At 41.4% G+C, this 18,081-nt stretch overlaps 1 protein-coding gene across 1 annotated transcript; it reads left to right on the plus strand.

The window, feature by feature from the left end:
• The first annotated feature begins 7,115 nt into the window (after positions 1–7,115).
• Positions 7,116–18,057, plus strand: cnn2 (calponin 2). The gene is made up of 7 exons (XM_061839481.1): positions 7,116–7,286; positions 9,860–9,981; positions 10,054–10,120; positions 10,576–10,713; positions 12,732–12,848; positions 15,238–15,384; positions 16,699–18,057. Exons 1-7 carry the CDS (start codon positions 7,233–7,235, stop codon positions 16,996–16,998), a joined length of 945 nt encoding a protein of 314 aa, XP_061695465.1. The 5' UTR covers positions 7,116–7,232; the 3' UTR covers positions 16,999–18,057.
• The last annotated feature ends 24 nt before the right edge of the window (positions 18,058–18,081 follow it).

The following is an 18,081-nucleotide window of genomic DNA, read 5'->3' on the forward strand; positions in this document are numbered from 1 at the left end:
CATCTCGGCTGTTTACTTGTGTGTACATCAAGTTATGTGAAGTTGGGATTTCTGACTTGGAACATCTCTCAATGGTAGAGGTTGCATAACATTTGCCAACTGAAATGTGTTGCTTCTCGGTTAGAGTAGTAGCTCGTCCACAAGGGGGTGCATTCGGTCCGGACTGCACCCTGAGCTCAAAGATTGAGAAGACATTTGATGAGTCCTGTACCTGTAGGACTAGTGCAGAACAACAGGTTACAAGATTTAATTGCATAAGAGTGCGCTAATAGTGGTAGTCTGGGTGAAATGACACTGGTCTGACGGAATTGTGTGTACTTGTCGTTCTTTTAGTGCTTTAAATTGTCTTACTGGTGAGGAGAAAACAGTACTAGTACACAAATCCTTAGTCGGAGCTGCACAGCTTTACAGTTTTATTTTATCAGTACAGTATACATATTTTTTTAAAAATCACAGGAGTAGGGAATGTTTTGCAATCAATCTTAACAATTGACGGCTAATAGCGCAAATTTGGACATTACAGTACTTGGAAAATATATCGACCTGGGCTGAGTGAAATGTTTCCTGCTTTTGTGATGCATTTTCCAGCAAGTGACACTTTTTTTTTTGTTAACTCTTGCAGAGTTTGGGAAAACAAAAACCAGTTCTGGGCCCACCACAGCAGTGGCATCAGTAAGGTGGGCATTTAAAGTGTTAGCAAATAATAACGAACCTTATCGTGTGTGGAGGGCTACTTCCCTGCTGTCTTACAACTTCGATAGTTTGGGCTGAAAACTCACTCAATTTTTGTTTTCTCCCTTACTGCTACTCCCTCAGTCATTAAAGCATTCAGAAATAGAAGAAAAGACATCTTAAGTACATTATGATGACAGACTAATTTCATTCAAGCAGCTGTGCCTCGCCCTCAAGCCAAAATCACGACTGGCAAGTGGTCGACATCACATTGTAAATGTCCTTGCTGAATAGTAAAGTCCACGAGTGTATACACCCAGAGAAAACAGTTGAGGACATCACTGCCCACCTTTACAGGGCAAGGGTGAAGGTGTCACAATCCACCATCCTGAAAAAAAATTCAAAATAAATCATAAACAGGCCATACCACAAGATGCATACCACCCATCAGTAAAAAGAGAAGGAAGGCCAAGATTGGATTTTGCAAAGATTTACAGAGGTGAGCTAGTTTTGGGACACAGTTTTATTGGCATGATGATACTGACATTATATTCTATGAAAGTGAGGGAAAGTATCGAGAAAGAATGAATCTGCTTATGATCTAAAACACACAAGCTCATATGTGAAGTATGGTTCCAGGTAAATGTTATGGCTCGGGGTTGCATGGCTGCTTCAGGAACAGGCTCACTAGTCTTTTACTATCTTGAATACAATCTATAATGTAATCTTTAATAAATAATTTGTTATCTTTTGTTGATGATGTAACTCGTATCAGATTGAATTCTCGAGTCTACAAAAACATGTTGTCTGGAAATTTACAGAAAAATGCATCCAAACTAATCAGGTTAAGCTTCATCATGCACCAAAACAATGACTCAAAAACACTCTGCCAAAACAACCAAGAGTTTCATCTTTGAAAACACAAACCAAAAAAATGGAAGATCACTGGACTTAAACCCAATTGAGAATGTGATTTACCTTCTTCTTCTTTGGGGGGGTACAAACACACAAGAACTAAAATAAGCTACAGTAAAAGTCTGGAAAAGCATTTAAAACGGCCACGAAATGTACGGTAACCCTAACCCACCCGGGACAAGCCGAAAGAAAGAAGAAGATTTAATTCAAGTTAACTTAAGAATCTCTATTCCAATGTTTGTTCAATTGAATAGTGGGTGGCTCCAAACAAATGGAGCTCCGTCCTGCGTTAGCACATGGAGAGACAAATGGCACAAAGTGAAAGCTGGAATTCAGAACTTTTGTCTCATATTCATCTTGTGATCTGAAACCCAAATGTCATCAGTGAACAACAAAAAAGAAGGAATTTAAATTGCCACTTTGGAGGGGCCCATATGAGTGCAGAACTGATAATCAGAGGTGAGTGACATTTTCAATTAATTCAACTCTTAATTGACTCCTCCGTACAGGGCACTTAACCACGCCTCCTGAAGTGACGTCACGCCACGTGCGCTGACGTAAGACAAACAGTAAAAATGCCAAATACAATACAATACATTCTGAACTGAGACAGACTCCATGCTTCTGATTTCATTCAATCATTCACACGTAGCTGTGTTATGCTAGCGGAGAACGTCTCATTCATTTATACGAGACGTGTATTAAAAATCAAATTTAGGGCATATCTTCGTGCAAACACAGTCTGGTTAAGCTTCGGCCGCGAGCCAGCAAGAAAGCGACACGTTTGTGCAGTCCGATCATCGCTAAATATCGCTCAACAAAGAATAATTGTGTCAATCGATCACATGTAGCGGTGTTATGTTAGTGAAGAACGTCTCATTCATTTATACGAGACGTGTATTAAAAATCCAATTTAGGGCATATCTTCGTGCAAACACAGTCTGGTTAAGCTTCGGCCGCGAGCCAGCAAGAAATCAATACATTTGTGCAGTCCGATCATCGCTAAATATCGCTCAACAAAGAATAAATGTGTCAATCGTTCACACGTAGCTGTGTTATGCTAGCGGAGAACGTCTCATTCATTTATACGAGACGTGTATTAAAAATCAAATTTAGGGCATATCTTCGTGCAAACACAGTCTGGTTAAGCTTCGGCCGCGAGCCAGCAAGAAAGCGACACGTTTGTGCAGTCCGATCATCGCTAAATATCGCTCAACAAAGAATAAGTGTGTCAATCGTTCACACACAGCAGTGTTATGCTAGCGAAGAACTTCGAATTCATTTATACGAGACATGTATTGAAAATCAAATATAGGGCATACCTTCGTGCAAACATATCTGTTCCGGTTGATATTAGATGGATTTAGTTGATGATGCGGTCTTCCACAAAGTTTGATCCATCGGAGGCATTTTTCGTACTGGGTCTTCGGTTTTGGAAAGGGTACGAATCGAACTCCACCAACTAGCCTTTCAGGATACCTGTTGTCACTATTACAAAGTCCGTGACTACACCTCTTAACCATATTTTTTGTTAAATAACCCAAATACGCGATAAAACGCTAACTAAACCTATACTGGACCGTGCAATGTTGTCTGAGAAAATGGCGGACGCAAAAACGGGCTTTGGTTTATGCAGATCTCTGGCCTCTGATTGGTCAGTGACGCGGATTGCGCAATATCCACGGAGGGGTCAATTGGCGCTATGGCCAATGACAGTTGAATTTCTTTCATTGTACTGTTTTTTACATCATATTATTGTACATAAAAGTTTATTGTACAAAAATAAAATACAAATACATATTACAACAATCTTGGTGTTGTTTTGAAGAAATGCTGGAAGGGATTCACATTGGCCTTTCTGGATCTGTGACCCCCAGTTTTTTGTGTTTTTTTTTTTTTACACAAGTATCCCTAATGCTACTTAAATACAGAGTGCGACTACTTTAGCCATCTCCAAAACGACACCTGTACAAAGACAAAGTTGCTTGCGTGTGTCACTCCCTGCTATTAGTCAATAGATTGACGTGGCCTCACAGACACCGAGCAGGATGAGTCGTGATTTTCGCCCCTCAGGCGTTGACTGAATCAGGCCTGCGCGCACCTGGATGACGTCACCATGCGGCTGCCTGGCGTGCAGCTGTTGGTGCGGCCCCACTCAAGCCTCGCTTGTTTTTTTTCAACGTGTAAGATTGTGCAAGGCGCTGATTAATTGACTGAGAAGAAGACGGCGTATTCCGTTTCGTCATCTGGAGCATTGTTTCCCAAGCCTTATTGAGTCAAGGCACATATTTCACATCAGAAAAAAATCTCACGGCACACCTCCGAATAAAAGTGGACACACAGGTTGTCGAGTTGCAGAGTGCAAATAGGTCGTTGCTTCACTTAAGTAGAAATATTGTGTACATGTGTGAAAATAGATATCATTTTGACACCCTGTTTGTTGGTTTTCTTCAAACTGTAAAATGTCCTTGGCAGAGAAGTTCAACCAAAACGTCCAACCGTGTAGGAGATTGATAGCCAGAACCCCCTCACTCCCCCCCCCACGCATATCCCTGGCCATGACTCCAAGAACTTTTTTCGAAACGGTTGAATGCCTAAAAAGCTCATTTCAAATGCGCTGCAAACTCAGCAAACCCAAGTACTGGTAGTGAATGGCTTTCAAAAACTTGTTTAATTTGAAAAACCATAGAGAAAAGATGACCCTTGCTATTAACAAAAGGGTAAAGAAACTGTGGAGATTTTATAATCAACTTTAGTCAATTGTTATGAGTTAAGATTGTTGCTATGTGCAACAGTTCCCGTGGTTGGGGGGGTCGTGCTTGGTAAATGATTGACGCTTTCGGTCACGCCGTTAGTCTCATATAGGTTGTTCTTCCTCAGGTGTGGTAGTTTAAAAAAAAAATTGAGAAACTGGATAATTTTAGATTATTTATTTTTAACCCATTTGCAAAAATGTCATCAAAACAGGTAAACAATCTCTCATTTCATGATGTTAGTTGCCAAGACACGCCTGGGAAACAGAAACAGTGTTTGGGATCGAGTTGCCAGGTATACTTCACCACCACCCCCACTCTGGTTTTCTTTAAATAAACAGCTCGACAACTTTTCTTAAATAAAAAATAAATAATAAGGTGGAACTTCTGTGTGAGGACTACAGGATAAACCGAGAAGATGAGGACAACAACGCGTGACGTGACGTCATGGCTAACGATGGATTTTGTTTAGTTTATTTACTTTTAGCTAACTACAGCAGTTGAATTAGTACTGGTCCTTTTACCATTATCTTTTTAAACAAACCGTGTACTTCTAGTTAAGTACAGCGCGTGAGAACTTTGTGCACCTCCCCTCGTGTATAAGTAGTAATTTGGTAGTTTGGGATGCGGCGCCGACATTACGTCAGCTCAGTAGCTCGCCTCGCTTGGTTTCTTGCAGCGGTGAGTCAAGTTCGTGCGACAAAAAGAGTGTCGACTGACTGCACGTCTGGTATGCGGGGAGGGACCCCCATAAAGCACTCCCACCCTTCAGGAATTCGGGAAGTTTCCTTCCATATATGGACTTTTTCATATCAATCGGCACCGAAAGAATAAAAATGGAGAGGAGGAGCCTAGGATCGATTGACAAAGAGAATGTACCGAAGCGAGATTTTACCTTTTTCTTTTTGTTTTTACGGTTGTGAGGCACAAACTACATGACGTGAAAAATACGTAGAATACTGTAAATCCATCCATCCATTTTCTTAGCTGCCTAACCTGACTGGTTAGTTTGGGGTTAAACGGTTTACGGGAACCAAGTTGTTACCAAGCATCTCTATTCTCCCCTGACTTTGCCCAGTTTTTGCCAATTTTTGTCCACTGATAATCCAGCGCAAGGCGTTCGGTTTGATCGTTTCCCGAGAATCTCAGAAAAACCATGTATTCATTGAAAAAAAATAAGGTAAAATGACTAATTTGTTTTTGAAATGCGCAGCTAATTGTTCATTTAAAATCACTTGTTGATAGTCACTGTCAAATGTCCCAATTTTAAGTCAGTTAATAAGTAACTCATATTGCTAACAGTCAATGGTTTTCGTTTGGTAATAATTAACTCCAACTGGATGTACTTCCGTGCTGGCTGTGGTGATGGGTCGATAAAGTTTATTCTAACCAAGTACAGGACAGGAAAACTATAAGGCATGTATTACATTGATAGTTTCATATCGGTTTAACCCCAAATAACATGTTGCATTCGTAAGGTGGAAGCTGATCCTGGGTTTAATGTTCAAGTGTCATGAAATGGATGAGTTTTAGTACGTTATTAATGAAAAAACGTCAGCCGGTATGCACCCAGGTGTTTTTTTTTCCCACCACAAAACGTAATTTCAACATAAATGGCTTTTTGTAACTCCCCCCATGAAAATCCTCTCGTGGGATTTGTTTTCAAGAAGAAGCAGGAAGTGAAGTACAGGGCAGTAGCGTACTCAAGCAGACTCATTTGTTTCTATTAGTTTTACCTGCTGGAAGGTAGCTCGTTGTTCCTTCGTGTTAGCCAAAATGCCGGCTTGTTGTATTGCTGGATATTGCTTGAACACTTGGGAGGATGGATTCAGTCTTCATATTTTTCCAAAAGATCCGGTTCATCGTGAAAAATGGATTGCATGGGTGCAAAGGACGGGAGCTACGTGGGTTCCAAATGACAGGTAGGTGTGTCTACAGCTATTAAAAAAAATATAGTGGGGGGGGGGGGTGGCGTAATCCGTAAATCAGGGGTGCTAAATGCGTCGATGTGTGCATCGGAAGGCTTCTGTGCAGCAGCCGCTGAAGGACGGCCTCCCCCAGGCCTTGTGGATTTCCGCCGGCCTTGTCGACTAGGCCGAGCCGGCCGCTGGCTTTGTCACCACGGCTTCGGCCGGGGTGGCTCGTCACAGCGCCAGGCCACGGTGGCTCATCTCTGCCACGGAAGTGACGGGGAGACAGTTTGGCCGCGGCGTCGTCGTCGCTCATGAGCGGCATTGTTTGTTATCGCCGCTGTGCGGAGGTGGATCGGGGGGAGAGATGGTTTGGCCGTGATCCACATATCATCTAAATATGGCTTGAAACGATAGGCTAATATTGGCCCGGTCACTTCTCTCGGTTGAGAGATGTTGTCTTCTTTGAGAAAAAGGGGAGCGTTCATCTCCCATAGCAGGGGACAGAGCGTGTTTTCAATGGCGAATGTCCGAGGTCACGTCACGGCCAGTAGATGCAGCCAATATGGCGACCACTTGGATGTCAAATGACACTTCCGCAACTTTGCCCATGGATGCTCTCCGCTCATATTTATTCTTTTGTATGAACATTGAAGTGAATAATGTTATATGTATTTTTCATTACAATATCTATTTTATAGGGATGACGCATGGACTTTAAAGTGTCCAACAATATGGTGGCCACGCATGTACACTGTAGCTGGCAGGACTTTCTCGACATTGGAGGGTATTCTCTTGTGTGTACCAGCCTTCCTCTTTGGATGGGAACGTCAGCGCTTTCTAATAGGCGGCAGTCAAAAGAAAGGAAGTATTTAGACCAACCTCCGCGGCCACGGGCAACTTATTTTCCGTACTTTCCCCACCCCCTCAAACTCTGAACAACTCACTTTTTGCCTCAGTTTGACACATCTAAACTCTCACAATGAGCTTCAACAGAGGTCCCGCTTACGGTTTCAGCGCGGAAGTTAGAAACAAGGTATGTAAATGTTGGTTTTTGTTTTATGATATTTTTTATATTGAAAAAAAAACCCACGGTAATTTTTCCAGTACGTTTTTGCGCATCTTTTAGTCTCTTGCGTTTTTGTCTGAAGCAAATGTGCTGGTCCTCCATTTTGGTACGCCTCTTAAGTCGAGGTGGATGCCGTTAGAAAAGTTTTGGGAAAATAAAAATGCAACTGGCTTAGATGCATGCGAGACGATGTAGCATAAAACCCGTTGATCAGTTTAATATTGCCGCAATCATAAAAGTAGTATTCGTTAAAAAAAAAAAAAAACACGTTTTAAGAAAAAGTATCGCAGGCGTGTGTGTACAAAGGATACTCTGGGCGTTGTCCTTTTGGCAAAGAAGTGTCGTTGTGACAGATTTAAAATCACTTTGGAGCATTTATTTATCCTCTCTGCAAGTTTGCACGTCCGCATTGTGACCCACATTCGCGCATAATGCGATTCGGCCTTTAGATCATTGTACGCATCCAAAATTACCTTTTATTAATGCAAATGTCTACCGCTTTCTTCGGCAAAGTCGCGGTCTGAACTTTTGCTACCGAAGTCTATCTTTTCCAACTTATTATTATTATTATTATCGCTTGTTCCATGCATTTTAGTGTGGGCTTCTTGTGGAATGTTGTCTCCTAAGTGACCTTGTTTGTTGGAAACTTCTGGAGCGAAGTGGTATGGCGAAAGTGTGCAAAAGTCTCCCCCTGAGCATCCGGATCCACTTAACATACCAAAGCATATGGAAGAGATAACGTTTCTTGACTGGAATAAGTTCTTACTGCACAGTTCTGTTTGTTACTGTATTATACAGGATTGTAATATTAATAGTATAACTTTACTTCACATTATAAATTGAAAGATGCACACATACAGTCCAGTAGAATACAGTAGTAGTTAGCAGATGATACAATTGATGAAGTAGACAATAACTGATACAGTAAGTAAGTTTCTTTCGGCTTGTCCCTTTCGGGGTCGCCACAGCGTGTCATCTCAGATGAACGCACATATGTTTTGGCACAATTTTTACGCCGGATGCCCTTCCTGACGCAACCCTTCTCAGGGAGTGGAGGCCCCACAACCCCTGGTTTATCAAACCAGTGCTCTAACCACTGAGCTACAGGGCCTCTTGACAATAACTGATACAGTAGGTATCACAATTTGTTCTGGAAAATACAATAGATACAAAAGATGGATAAACTCATAGCTAGATAGATTATCATTTTTTTAACACTGTAAATGAGCACAAAAAACAAGCATCGAAGATATAGAAGCTACTTTATATAGTTTATTGGTAGTATGTCAGATATGTGCCTTTAAGAGGTGGTGACATCTGCATGTGAGTCTCCTGGTGTAAGATGTGGCTGGCAGCAGCTGCCGCGTGCGCATTACATTTGCGTTTTTTTTTATTTTTACTACATTCCTTGAACTCACTATCAACTGCTTATTGATGGATCGATAGACGAGGGATAGATGGTAGATCGTTTATTCGACCATAATGGAAATTCCCTTGTACCAACTACTTTGTGCCTTGTTTATATATGAGAAATTGAAAGTTGTCTCCTCCCCAAATATGCACAGACACAAAGACATTTTAAAACTAAACGCAACCTGAAGGGATGAGGTCTGTAGATGGTGACGTTTGTATTTCCTGCCATCAATGATGTCGGAGTTATGCTGTAAAATGACAGGAATTCAACTCCTCTGTACTCCCTTTCTGGTTTTATTTTCTTTTTTGTTGTTGTTTTGCTTTGTCAAAGCCACTCGTGACAAGTTTCCAATTGCATCAAAATGCTACTAGGATACACACAGCAGCGGGTCGCATTCCTCGCATTCAACATGTCTCTGGGAATCACGTCGGTGAGGCTCCTTGAGGGCAATTACAATTTCTTTCATGGGGATTACTGAATGAATAGAATGTAATTCCAGGCATACCTGAACCGTGGCCTCTGGAAACTGGCAAAATTTGTGCGTTTGTGGTCATTTTATGTCTCGCGCTCTCATTTCCTTTTGGACTCTGGTGGGAATCGACAGCTTGTTTTTATCCTTCACTATAGATGTGGGGGTGGGGAGAAGAGAAGGATACCTGTTGTACGTTTACAATGGCTCCCTTCAGAGTTGACGCAACCCGTTCGTGAAGCCTGAAATGCTTTTAAGTCGCTAGAACAACATAACCTTGTGCACCCTCCCCTCCTTCCTTTACTTTGGGGGAGAGTTTAGCTGTTTAGTAAACAGGATATCCTTTCTTGTCAGTGTTCAGTCATCACCTTTTATTTGCGTGTAAAAAGAGACAAAAAGCACTACGTCAACATACTGTAGTTGAAGAAATTAGAAATGGAGGTGGTGACTGGAACACAATATACAGCCAGAATAAACAGAACAAATAAAAGATGCTGTTATCACACGTTTTTGTTAGCCAAATACATCTTTATGACTTGGCCTTGTCGTTGTGATTCAACTTGGGGACGACGACTATTTTTAAATTGGGGGGGATGTGGGGGAGAAATCACTTCCCAAGGAATTCCAATGACCTCCTGACCCCATCTTCCTGAACAGATTGCCCAGAAATATGACCTCCAGAAGGAGGAGGAGCTGAGGATCTGGATCGAGGACCTGACTGGCGCCTCCATTGGCCCTGACTTCCACAATGGCCTGAAAAATGGAGTCATCCTGTGCCAGTAAGCAGAGATGACGAAGCCTCCCTTGTCGTCGTTCTTTGAGATGCTTCAAATATTTTTTCTCTTTCTCAGGCTAATCAACAAACTCCAGCCAGGTTCTGTGAAAACAATCAACCGCTCATCACTCAACTGGCACCAGGTGAGTGTGCCGGTGACGCATTGCCACATTAATGAGGGTGTGTTGATGTTAATTGTGTAACTACATTAATTGCGTCTTCCTGTGATACTGCAACAAATGCGCAAGTGTGGAAAACCATGGCCCTCACATATTTATTACGTGGTGTAAAAATGTTAGGGTCGGTCGGGAAATCAGAACCACAAGCTTTTTTTTTTTTTTTTAAAGCCTAACGTCTATTATGAAATGCAATATGTACCTGGATCTATGCTAATGGCTATTAGCTTTGATCTGGGATACTGAAATACAAATCTTAGACCATATTAATCTCAGAGTCAAAGGTCAGTTAGTTGAGGTTGGTTACACCACTATCATTTGAAACAACAGCAAAAATATGAACTAGAACATAATGTTATTTTCATTTTGATATAAATTCGTAAGCCTAAGCTCGAATACTCAATGGCTCATTTTGATTTTAGCTGGAAAACTTGACCAACTTCATCCGAGCGATCAAAGAGTATGGCCTGAAGCCCCATGACACCTTTGAGGCCAACGACGTGTTTGAGAACGGCAACAAGACGCAGCTCCAGACCACGCTGCTGGCGCTGGCGAGCATGGTAAGCGTTTTGCTGTTGTCTGCTGACATTGTGAAATGCTGTGTCACTGTCATGTTGTAGGGGGTGTATAAATGTTCTGTCATGCTGAACACCGCCGTGAAATACAGAAGCAGTGTTTGGAATCGTTCATTCACTCCCTATCTTCTAATCTGGGCATTTTCAAGGCTAGCAGGGCACATCTGACTCTTTGGGCGTTCCCGTCCGCCCCGCCTCATGTCACGCAAAATAAATTCAAACAAGTACTTAATCTGTGGATGCCATACAAATTTCTCGTCTTTTATTTAAAAAAAACCCGGATGTGTCCGCTCACATTTGCTCACTGCAGACGGCAACAAGGGAGACAGCTACGACTTGTATGCAAGCTATCACATTAAAAATGGCAACTCGCGTTAAAAACTTTTTCTAGAAGACATGGACTACTTATTTGTTGACTGAAGTCCAAGGTAAACCTGTGTGATTAGTTTGTGGCACATGGAATTCTGTTCAAGGACTATAGTCTGTATTGTCACTCTGTCACCAACCACAAGAATTGGACTTAAAAGAGTGTGAGCAAAGGAGTCAAAGGCTTTGCCAGCAAAGTGCAAATAAGGCAGGCACTTAAAAGAAAAATCCATCCAGTATGGTAGTTGTCAAGAAATTTGCTGGTACGTCATATCTCACAGAATCACCCCCAAAAATGTATTGCACTGTAAGGAGGTGGGTTGAACACATTGAAGGAAGCATTGAGCGTAGTTATTCAGACAGATTTTAGTTTTGAATTAGAAATCCAGGGTAATGGGGGTTTCAACAATTGTTCATGATTGGGAACAAAAATACTTATAATACCTCAATGTTATCATTTATGATAGATGATAATTGGAAATTTTGGTACAGATTTTCACAAGAATCATGGAAGTTGACACAGATGATTTGCCTCCGTGGGCCACATAAAATCATGTGGCGGGCCGAATCTGGCCCCTGGGCCTTGAGTTTGACTCCAGTGTAGCAGTGTATACAGATCAATAAAAATCCTTACACGGTGATTAGGGTGGAGAAAATGCTTCAAACGCCTTCCATACACCCTAATCACAACAGTATATAGGGATTTTTATACAGTGTGCTTAAACATTACTCAAGCACCCTGCAAATTACATCATTGCTGTCGCATGATTACCATTTACTGGATCAACATCGGCTGGTGGACTGTTTCTAATAAATATTGACAAAATAAAAAAATGATCATATGACAAACCCCTGGGATATGTTCCAGATGCAACCGCAATGGGGGAAAACCCACAGTATAGACTTTTTATAGTTTCTTCTTTTTTATGTAAATTATCCCATCAGGCACACAAGTAATGAAGGAAAAATGTATTAAAACACTTTTTGTTCTCACGCTGTCACTCTGTTATCCAAATAAGAGGCACTCTTATTTGCTTCAAGCTGTTTTTTACTAAATCAAAGTTCACAGTAAAACTAACTCATAAAAAAAGAGGATTGAGGAAGGAAACATTGTACAACCCCCAGGACCAGTGAAGTTGGAATCTTGTGTAAAAAGTAAATAAAAACAGAAAACAATGATTTGCAAATCCGATTCAGTTGAATGCACTACAAAGATAAGATATTGAATATTCCAGCTTTTTTTGTGTGTATGTGTGTAAATTCCCATTTTGACAACAGATTCTACAGGGGCACGTTCCCCACTGTGTTACATCACCTTTGCTTTAAACAAAGTAAGTATTAGGGAACTGTTGAAGCTTTGTAGGTGGACTTCCGGTCCATTCGTGCTTGATCATAGCGCTCCCTGCACCCTTTGTCAGTCTGCTTTTTCTTTATTGATTTTTCTCTATTTGCACAATGACTCATTGGATATATTGGTTGTTCACTACTTTTCAAGATGTATTGTGGGATACATTAAGGGTACTATTTAGTGGATAACCCACGTATACACACTGCACATTGAAACGGCAATACAAAATGGCAAGTGACTGCAAAAAAAAAAAAAAAAAAAAAAAAAAACCTTTGTACTCTTTGTGCAGGCCAAGACCCATGGCAGCCAGTCAAGGTTTGACATTGGTGTAAAATATGCAGACAAGCAGAAGAGGACCTTTGATGAGGAGAAGATGAAGGCTGGGCAGTGTGTTATTGGCCTCCAGGTACACATCTCTCAGTAACTCATATTGTCTGTTTTTATTCTGTCTTCAGGTGACAAAGATTACCCAAATATATCTGTTTTTAAATTTGGGAAACAAAACGACAATGGTACTGGTCCTGTGTGACAAAGTAAACCCCTCCCCGAAAATCATCCATTTACTGTGGCGTCATGACATTGACATCAGTCGAGAAACAGTGAACACAGTGAGACAAATCCTAAAATGGAGAAAATCTGGAAAAGTGGGGAACCTTGGCTGGAGTGGAGGGCTTAAATTTTGTTTTTTTTTTATCACAATAGCACAGTGGAAACTCATCCAAGGAGGTCACAAAGTAACCCAGAATACAGAAAAGAAATGCTGGTCTCCCTTGCCTCATGTAACGTCTGTCGTCATGACCCAACAATAAGGAAGTGAATGGGCAAAATTGGCATACATGATAGAGTTGCCAGGCAAAAACAATTATGGACCTAAAAACACCTATATAATTCTCAAGAGTAATTATACCTGTATTCTATGGACTGAGACAAAACTCAGAACTTTTTTGAAGATGTCTTGTTACATCTGGTGCAAATGTAACGCAGCATTTGTGATAAACCTAGTTAAACGTGATTGTAGTGTGATTGGTTTTTGGGTGCTCTGCTTCTGCAGGACCTGGAAGAATGGCTGTGATTGATAGGAACCATGAAATCTGCTCTTTACCAAAAAATCGCAAAAGAAAGGGTTTGGCTAGTCGTTTGTGACCTGCTCTAGTGCCCTATTTAAAGTTGGGACTTTAATCTGATTGAAATGCTGTGGCATTGACCATGGAAAGGCTGTTCATGTTTGAAAACCCTCCAACGTTACTGAATTGAAACAATTCCAAGAGTAGGTCAAATTATCTCCACAGTGATGTGAATACTCATTGCCAGCTATAGAAAATCCTTGATTTCAATTTTTGCTGCTGAGGGTGGCTCGACCAGTTATTAGGTTTAGGGGGAAATTAGACAGACACCCAGGTGAGGAAACTCATTTCAGCTGTTTGGATCTGGTAACCTTTTTCTTTCGGTCATGACCCATAGTTCATGAGGGTAGGAACGTAGATCGACCGGTAAATTGAGAGGTTTGACTTTAGACTTAGCTCCTCCTTCCCACAACAGACCGATACACAGTCTGCATCACTGCAGATGACGTACCGATTGAATCTCCCATCTGTTTTTCTCTCACTCGTGAGCAAGACCCCAAGATACTTGAACTTCTCCACCTGGGGCAGGATCTCATCCTCAACCCAGAAAGAGCACTTATCCATTTTCTGAATGAGGACTGTGGTCTTAGACTTGGAGATGCTGATTTTCATCCCAACCGCTTCACACTCTTCTCTGAACCGCTCCAGTGACAGTTTGACATCACGGCTTGATGAAGCCAACAGAATCACATCATCTGGAAAAAGAAAAGATGTAATGCTGAGGTCATCAAATTGGACCCCCTCTATGCCTGGGCTGGGCCTAGAAATTCTGTCCATAAAAGTTCTGAAGAGAATCGGTGACAAAAGCCAGCCTTGGCGGAGTCCAACTCTCACTACAAACGAATCTGATTTACTGCAAGCAATGCTAACCAAACTCTGGACTCGGTCGTGCAAGGACCAGCTGTCCACATCAGTGGATTTGGTACCCATCCTCCTCTCTAGCACCTCTGAATGGACCTTACCAGGGAATAATAATTCATGTATCATTTATTGTGAATTTAAGTGAAAGTCCTTATGTTATAGTCACTGAGATGGGAGGAAAAAAGTCATATTGTCACATGTTTTGATAAAAATAACAACAACACTATGACAAGGCTGTAAAATGTTACGGAATACTGTTTAATATGGTGTATGTGTGACTCCTTGGATGTAAGTGTTGTGAAAGCACAGTTTGTCATGATCTCATGTCACCACACACTTGTCTGTCAAAGCTGCTCATTGTTCTGCTTCTTAAGTCGCCATTGCTGGTGTTGGTGCTTTAGTCACAAAGAAACATGCGAGTAAAAGGGGGGGGTGGGGTGGGCTCCGTGCATCTGACATGTTGTGACCCCCGATATACATTTTTACAGGGGAAACAATTCCTTACAGAGGGTGTTGATACGCAATTTGTTTCAAGACTTACTGGGTCAAGGCATATATTTTACACAAGAAAAATCTTAACGGCATACCAATCAATTGTCACAAAAAGTACATTCGGTAATGTACTTTGTATTGAACTAATGATGATGTGAGGTTGTTGTGTAGGAGCATTTGTTCTTCCTGTCACTACATGTCACTCCCCTGGACAGATGAATAAAGATAATTTTGTAGTACGTTTATAATATTTTCATTATCTCTTCTTGAAGACTGACATGACCTGAGAGTTTGTTTTTGTGTTTTTCCCTTTTTTAGATGGGGACCAACAAGTGTGCCAGCCAGGCAGGTATGAACGCGTATGGCACCAGGAGGCATTTGTATGACCACAAAAGTCAAATGCTGGCACCCATGGACAACTCCACCATCAGTCTGCAAATGGGTACCAACAAGGGGGCCAGCCAGGTACATGAAGATATGGAGAGGTGGATGTGCATTTTATACTTGGGCCTCAGTTGGGACTTTGCCCTCTTAATACCACCACTATCACCTTGTAATTATGGAAAACAAAAGTATACCAAAAAACCCAACACTGCAGTATAACAGATCACAGCTGAGCCACATACTTCTAGAGCAGTTCACAATAATTATTCCAAACAATTAATGTGACAACTCTTATGATGCAATTACAAAAAAAAAAATTGCAAGCACGTGCTCTGCCTTGACGCTTGGCAATGATCAGTTTTTTCCACACTGATTAATGACTGCAGGCTTGCGCACCACTGAGAAGAACTCAGTTGGGGCTCTGGCAGCAAACCAGGAGGAAAGAGTCCATTAAAGACAGAGAATGTCCAATGTTGGGATTATTTCACACTAGACCAGGGAGGAAAAGTGGAATCTGGTTACTTCAAAGAAGAATTACCGTAATTTCTGGTCTACAAGCTCTGACTTTTTTTCCACACGGTTTCAACTTTGCAGTCTATGCGGTGATGTGGCTAATTTGTGCATTTTTTTCTATCGGCCGCAAGGGGGCACTCGAGCAGAAAAGTAAGAGTGAGACCGGTGGAATATATGTGCCGAGGAAGTGACTTTTAGCGGCCTGTTAGCGCTGCGCTATCATGTTACTGGCTTGTCTCAGTTATTTTTACCGGTATGTTTTTTTTTTTTTTTTAATGGCCCTGTTAGCGCGGCGCCAGCATTAGCACAGTGGTGCTAGCATTAAACTCTGTGTACCGTCAGTAAATATTTCGTGTCTCATTGTGGGCACTTGCGGCTTTTACACAGCTGTGGAGTATGTATGGACCACATGATATTTCCTTTACAAATGTACTGGGTGAGGCTTATAACCAGGTGCGCTCTGTTGGCCGGGAATTACGGTAGCTAACATACCACAACAGCATATCTACTATCGCAAACACAAGGTATTGAGTTTTCCTCATTTAAAATAGCTTAAGACCGTTACTTAGTCCATATTGTAATGCCCTCACAAATTTCTGCAGCGAAAGCTTCAAAAGGGCGGAAAAACCAGTACTGGGAAGATATTTCCAATTTGTCATAAAATCAGGATTATAGGGCTGCAAGTGGAATCCTCCTCAGGGCTGTCATTCCTCTGTCATGAGCTAACTTGTTGACTCTTGTATAAGGGGATGTGCAGATAACCCCCCCCCCGCTCCCCAGCCGATGAAGCGCACACTTGTCATCGGGGAGCAACACACGGAAAAAGGGGGAAAAAAGGACGCTGTTGTTCTTGACAACACTTACCAGTGCGTTTCTTTTCAGGCTGGAATGACTGCGCCAGGGACAAGACGCATGATTTACGACTATAAGCTGGGAACGGATAAGTGCGACAACAGCACCATGTCCCTCCAGATGGGCTACAGCCAGGGAGCCAATCAGAGCGGCCAGAACTTCGGCCTGGGCCGGCAGATCTACGACGCCAAGTACTGTTCCAAGGGCGGTGAAGTCATGGATGAAACCAACGGTGCAAGCGGAGCCTACATCCCAGACTACCAAGATGAGGGTTACCAGGGTTACCAAGAGGAGGAGCAGGTGTACAGAGAGGACGGGACTGATTATTAGAGGGAAGAAAAAGAAGTTTGGCAAAGGGGGAAGAGGGAAAGATTGTGTAAATCGAGGCATGCCCTGTAAAATGGAAAAAGAAAGAAAAAAAAAAAAAACAACTTAAGGCAGATGTTTTAGTTTTATATCCAAAGGATGTCACACTGTCTGTGGTTTGTCCTTATAGTATTTGATGAAATGTACTTTTACCCCCATGTTTGTTACACACCAGAATGAACTGTGTTTGTGTAATTTTAGTTTTAGTTTTGTTGTTGTTGTTGTTGCTATCTGGAAAGTGACTACAAAAGCCAAGTCCCTTGACTCCTCGTATGTAGTTTTGTATCCCAGGGAGCTTTTTTTTTTCCCAATGTGCCAAATTTCCTTTTCCCAGTGTATCATTAACATCTTAGTGACATTAGGGAGATTTTGAAGGGCACCATATTTTTCTTGGAAATGTGTACTTAAGATAAAAACAGCCATTCCTCTATCAGAACTAAATTACAGGTGTCTTTTTAGACAGCAGTTTGGATTTTACAGGCAAATGAGGGCTTTTGATCAGTTTGGTTTCCTACAGCCGAGTATACATTTCCATTGAGTGCATATCCAGTCCAACTAGTTTGACAAATGAAGTGGGTGGGGATTGAACATTACTCAATCAATTTTTTTAACATTCCAAGTATGAATACTGGATATATTTTTTTATATCAAATGAATCATTCCTTCCATGTATTGATGTGAAAACCAATCACTCAATTGTTTTTATTTATATGTAGTCGTGAATTAAATGGAGGGGCCTATTTTTTTTGTAATTGTTTTACCATGACTTTTGAATAACATATACCTGTAGTACTGTGCTTGTTTTGTTTCCCCTCTGGAGTTATCTTTACTGATAGCAAAATAATTTGATCCATAAACGTACCTGCTAATTTATCATGTACACATAGGAAAAAAAAAAAAGGTCTTAAATTGAAGTTTGTATTGGTTTGTCTGAAAGAATGAGCAGAATAATCCTTGAGTTACTATGATGCTTTAGTTGTATCGACGTGTACAGAATAAATTGGCTAGTGTAGTTTTTGTTGATACAGTGTAATAAATGTGTATTCA

Source organism: Syngnathoides biaculeatus, chromosome 13 (genome assembly GCF_019802595.1).
Source record: "Syngnathoides biaculeatus isolate LvHL_M chromosome 13, ASM1980259v1, whole genome shotgun sequence".
NCBI classification, from domain to species: Eukaryota; Metazoa; Chordata; class Actinopteri; order Syngnathiformes; family Syngnathidae; genus Syngnathoides; species Syngnathoides biaculeatus.

What these genes read in the sequence shown, in the direction of transcription:
- cnn2 (XM_061839481.1), top strand. Translation starts at nt 7,233, where the DNA reads ATGAGCTTCAACAGAGGTCCCGCTTACGGTTTCAGCGCGGAAGTTAGA. An exon ending in AGTGTGTTATTGGCCTCCAG is followed by an intron (nt 12,849 to 15,237) that starts GTACACATCTCT and finishes TCCCTTTTTTAG; the next exon opens with ATGGGGACCAACAAGTGTGC. An exon ending in CCAACAAGGGGGCCAGCCAG is followed by an intron (nt 15,385 to 16,698) that starts GTACATGAAGAT and finishes GTTTCTTTTCAG; the next exon opens with GCTGGAATGACTGCGCCAGG.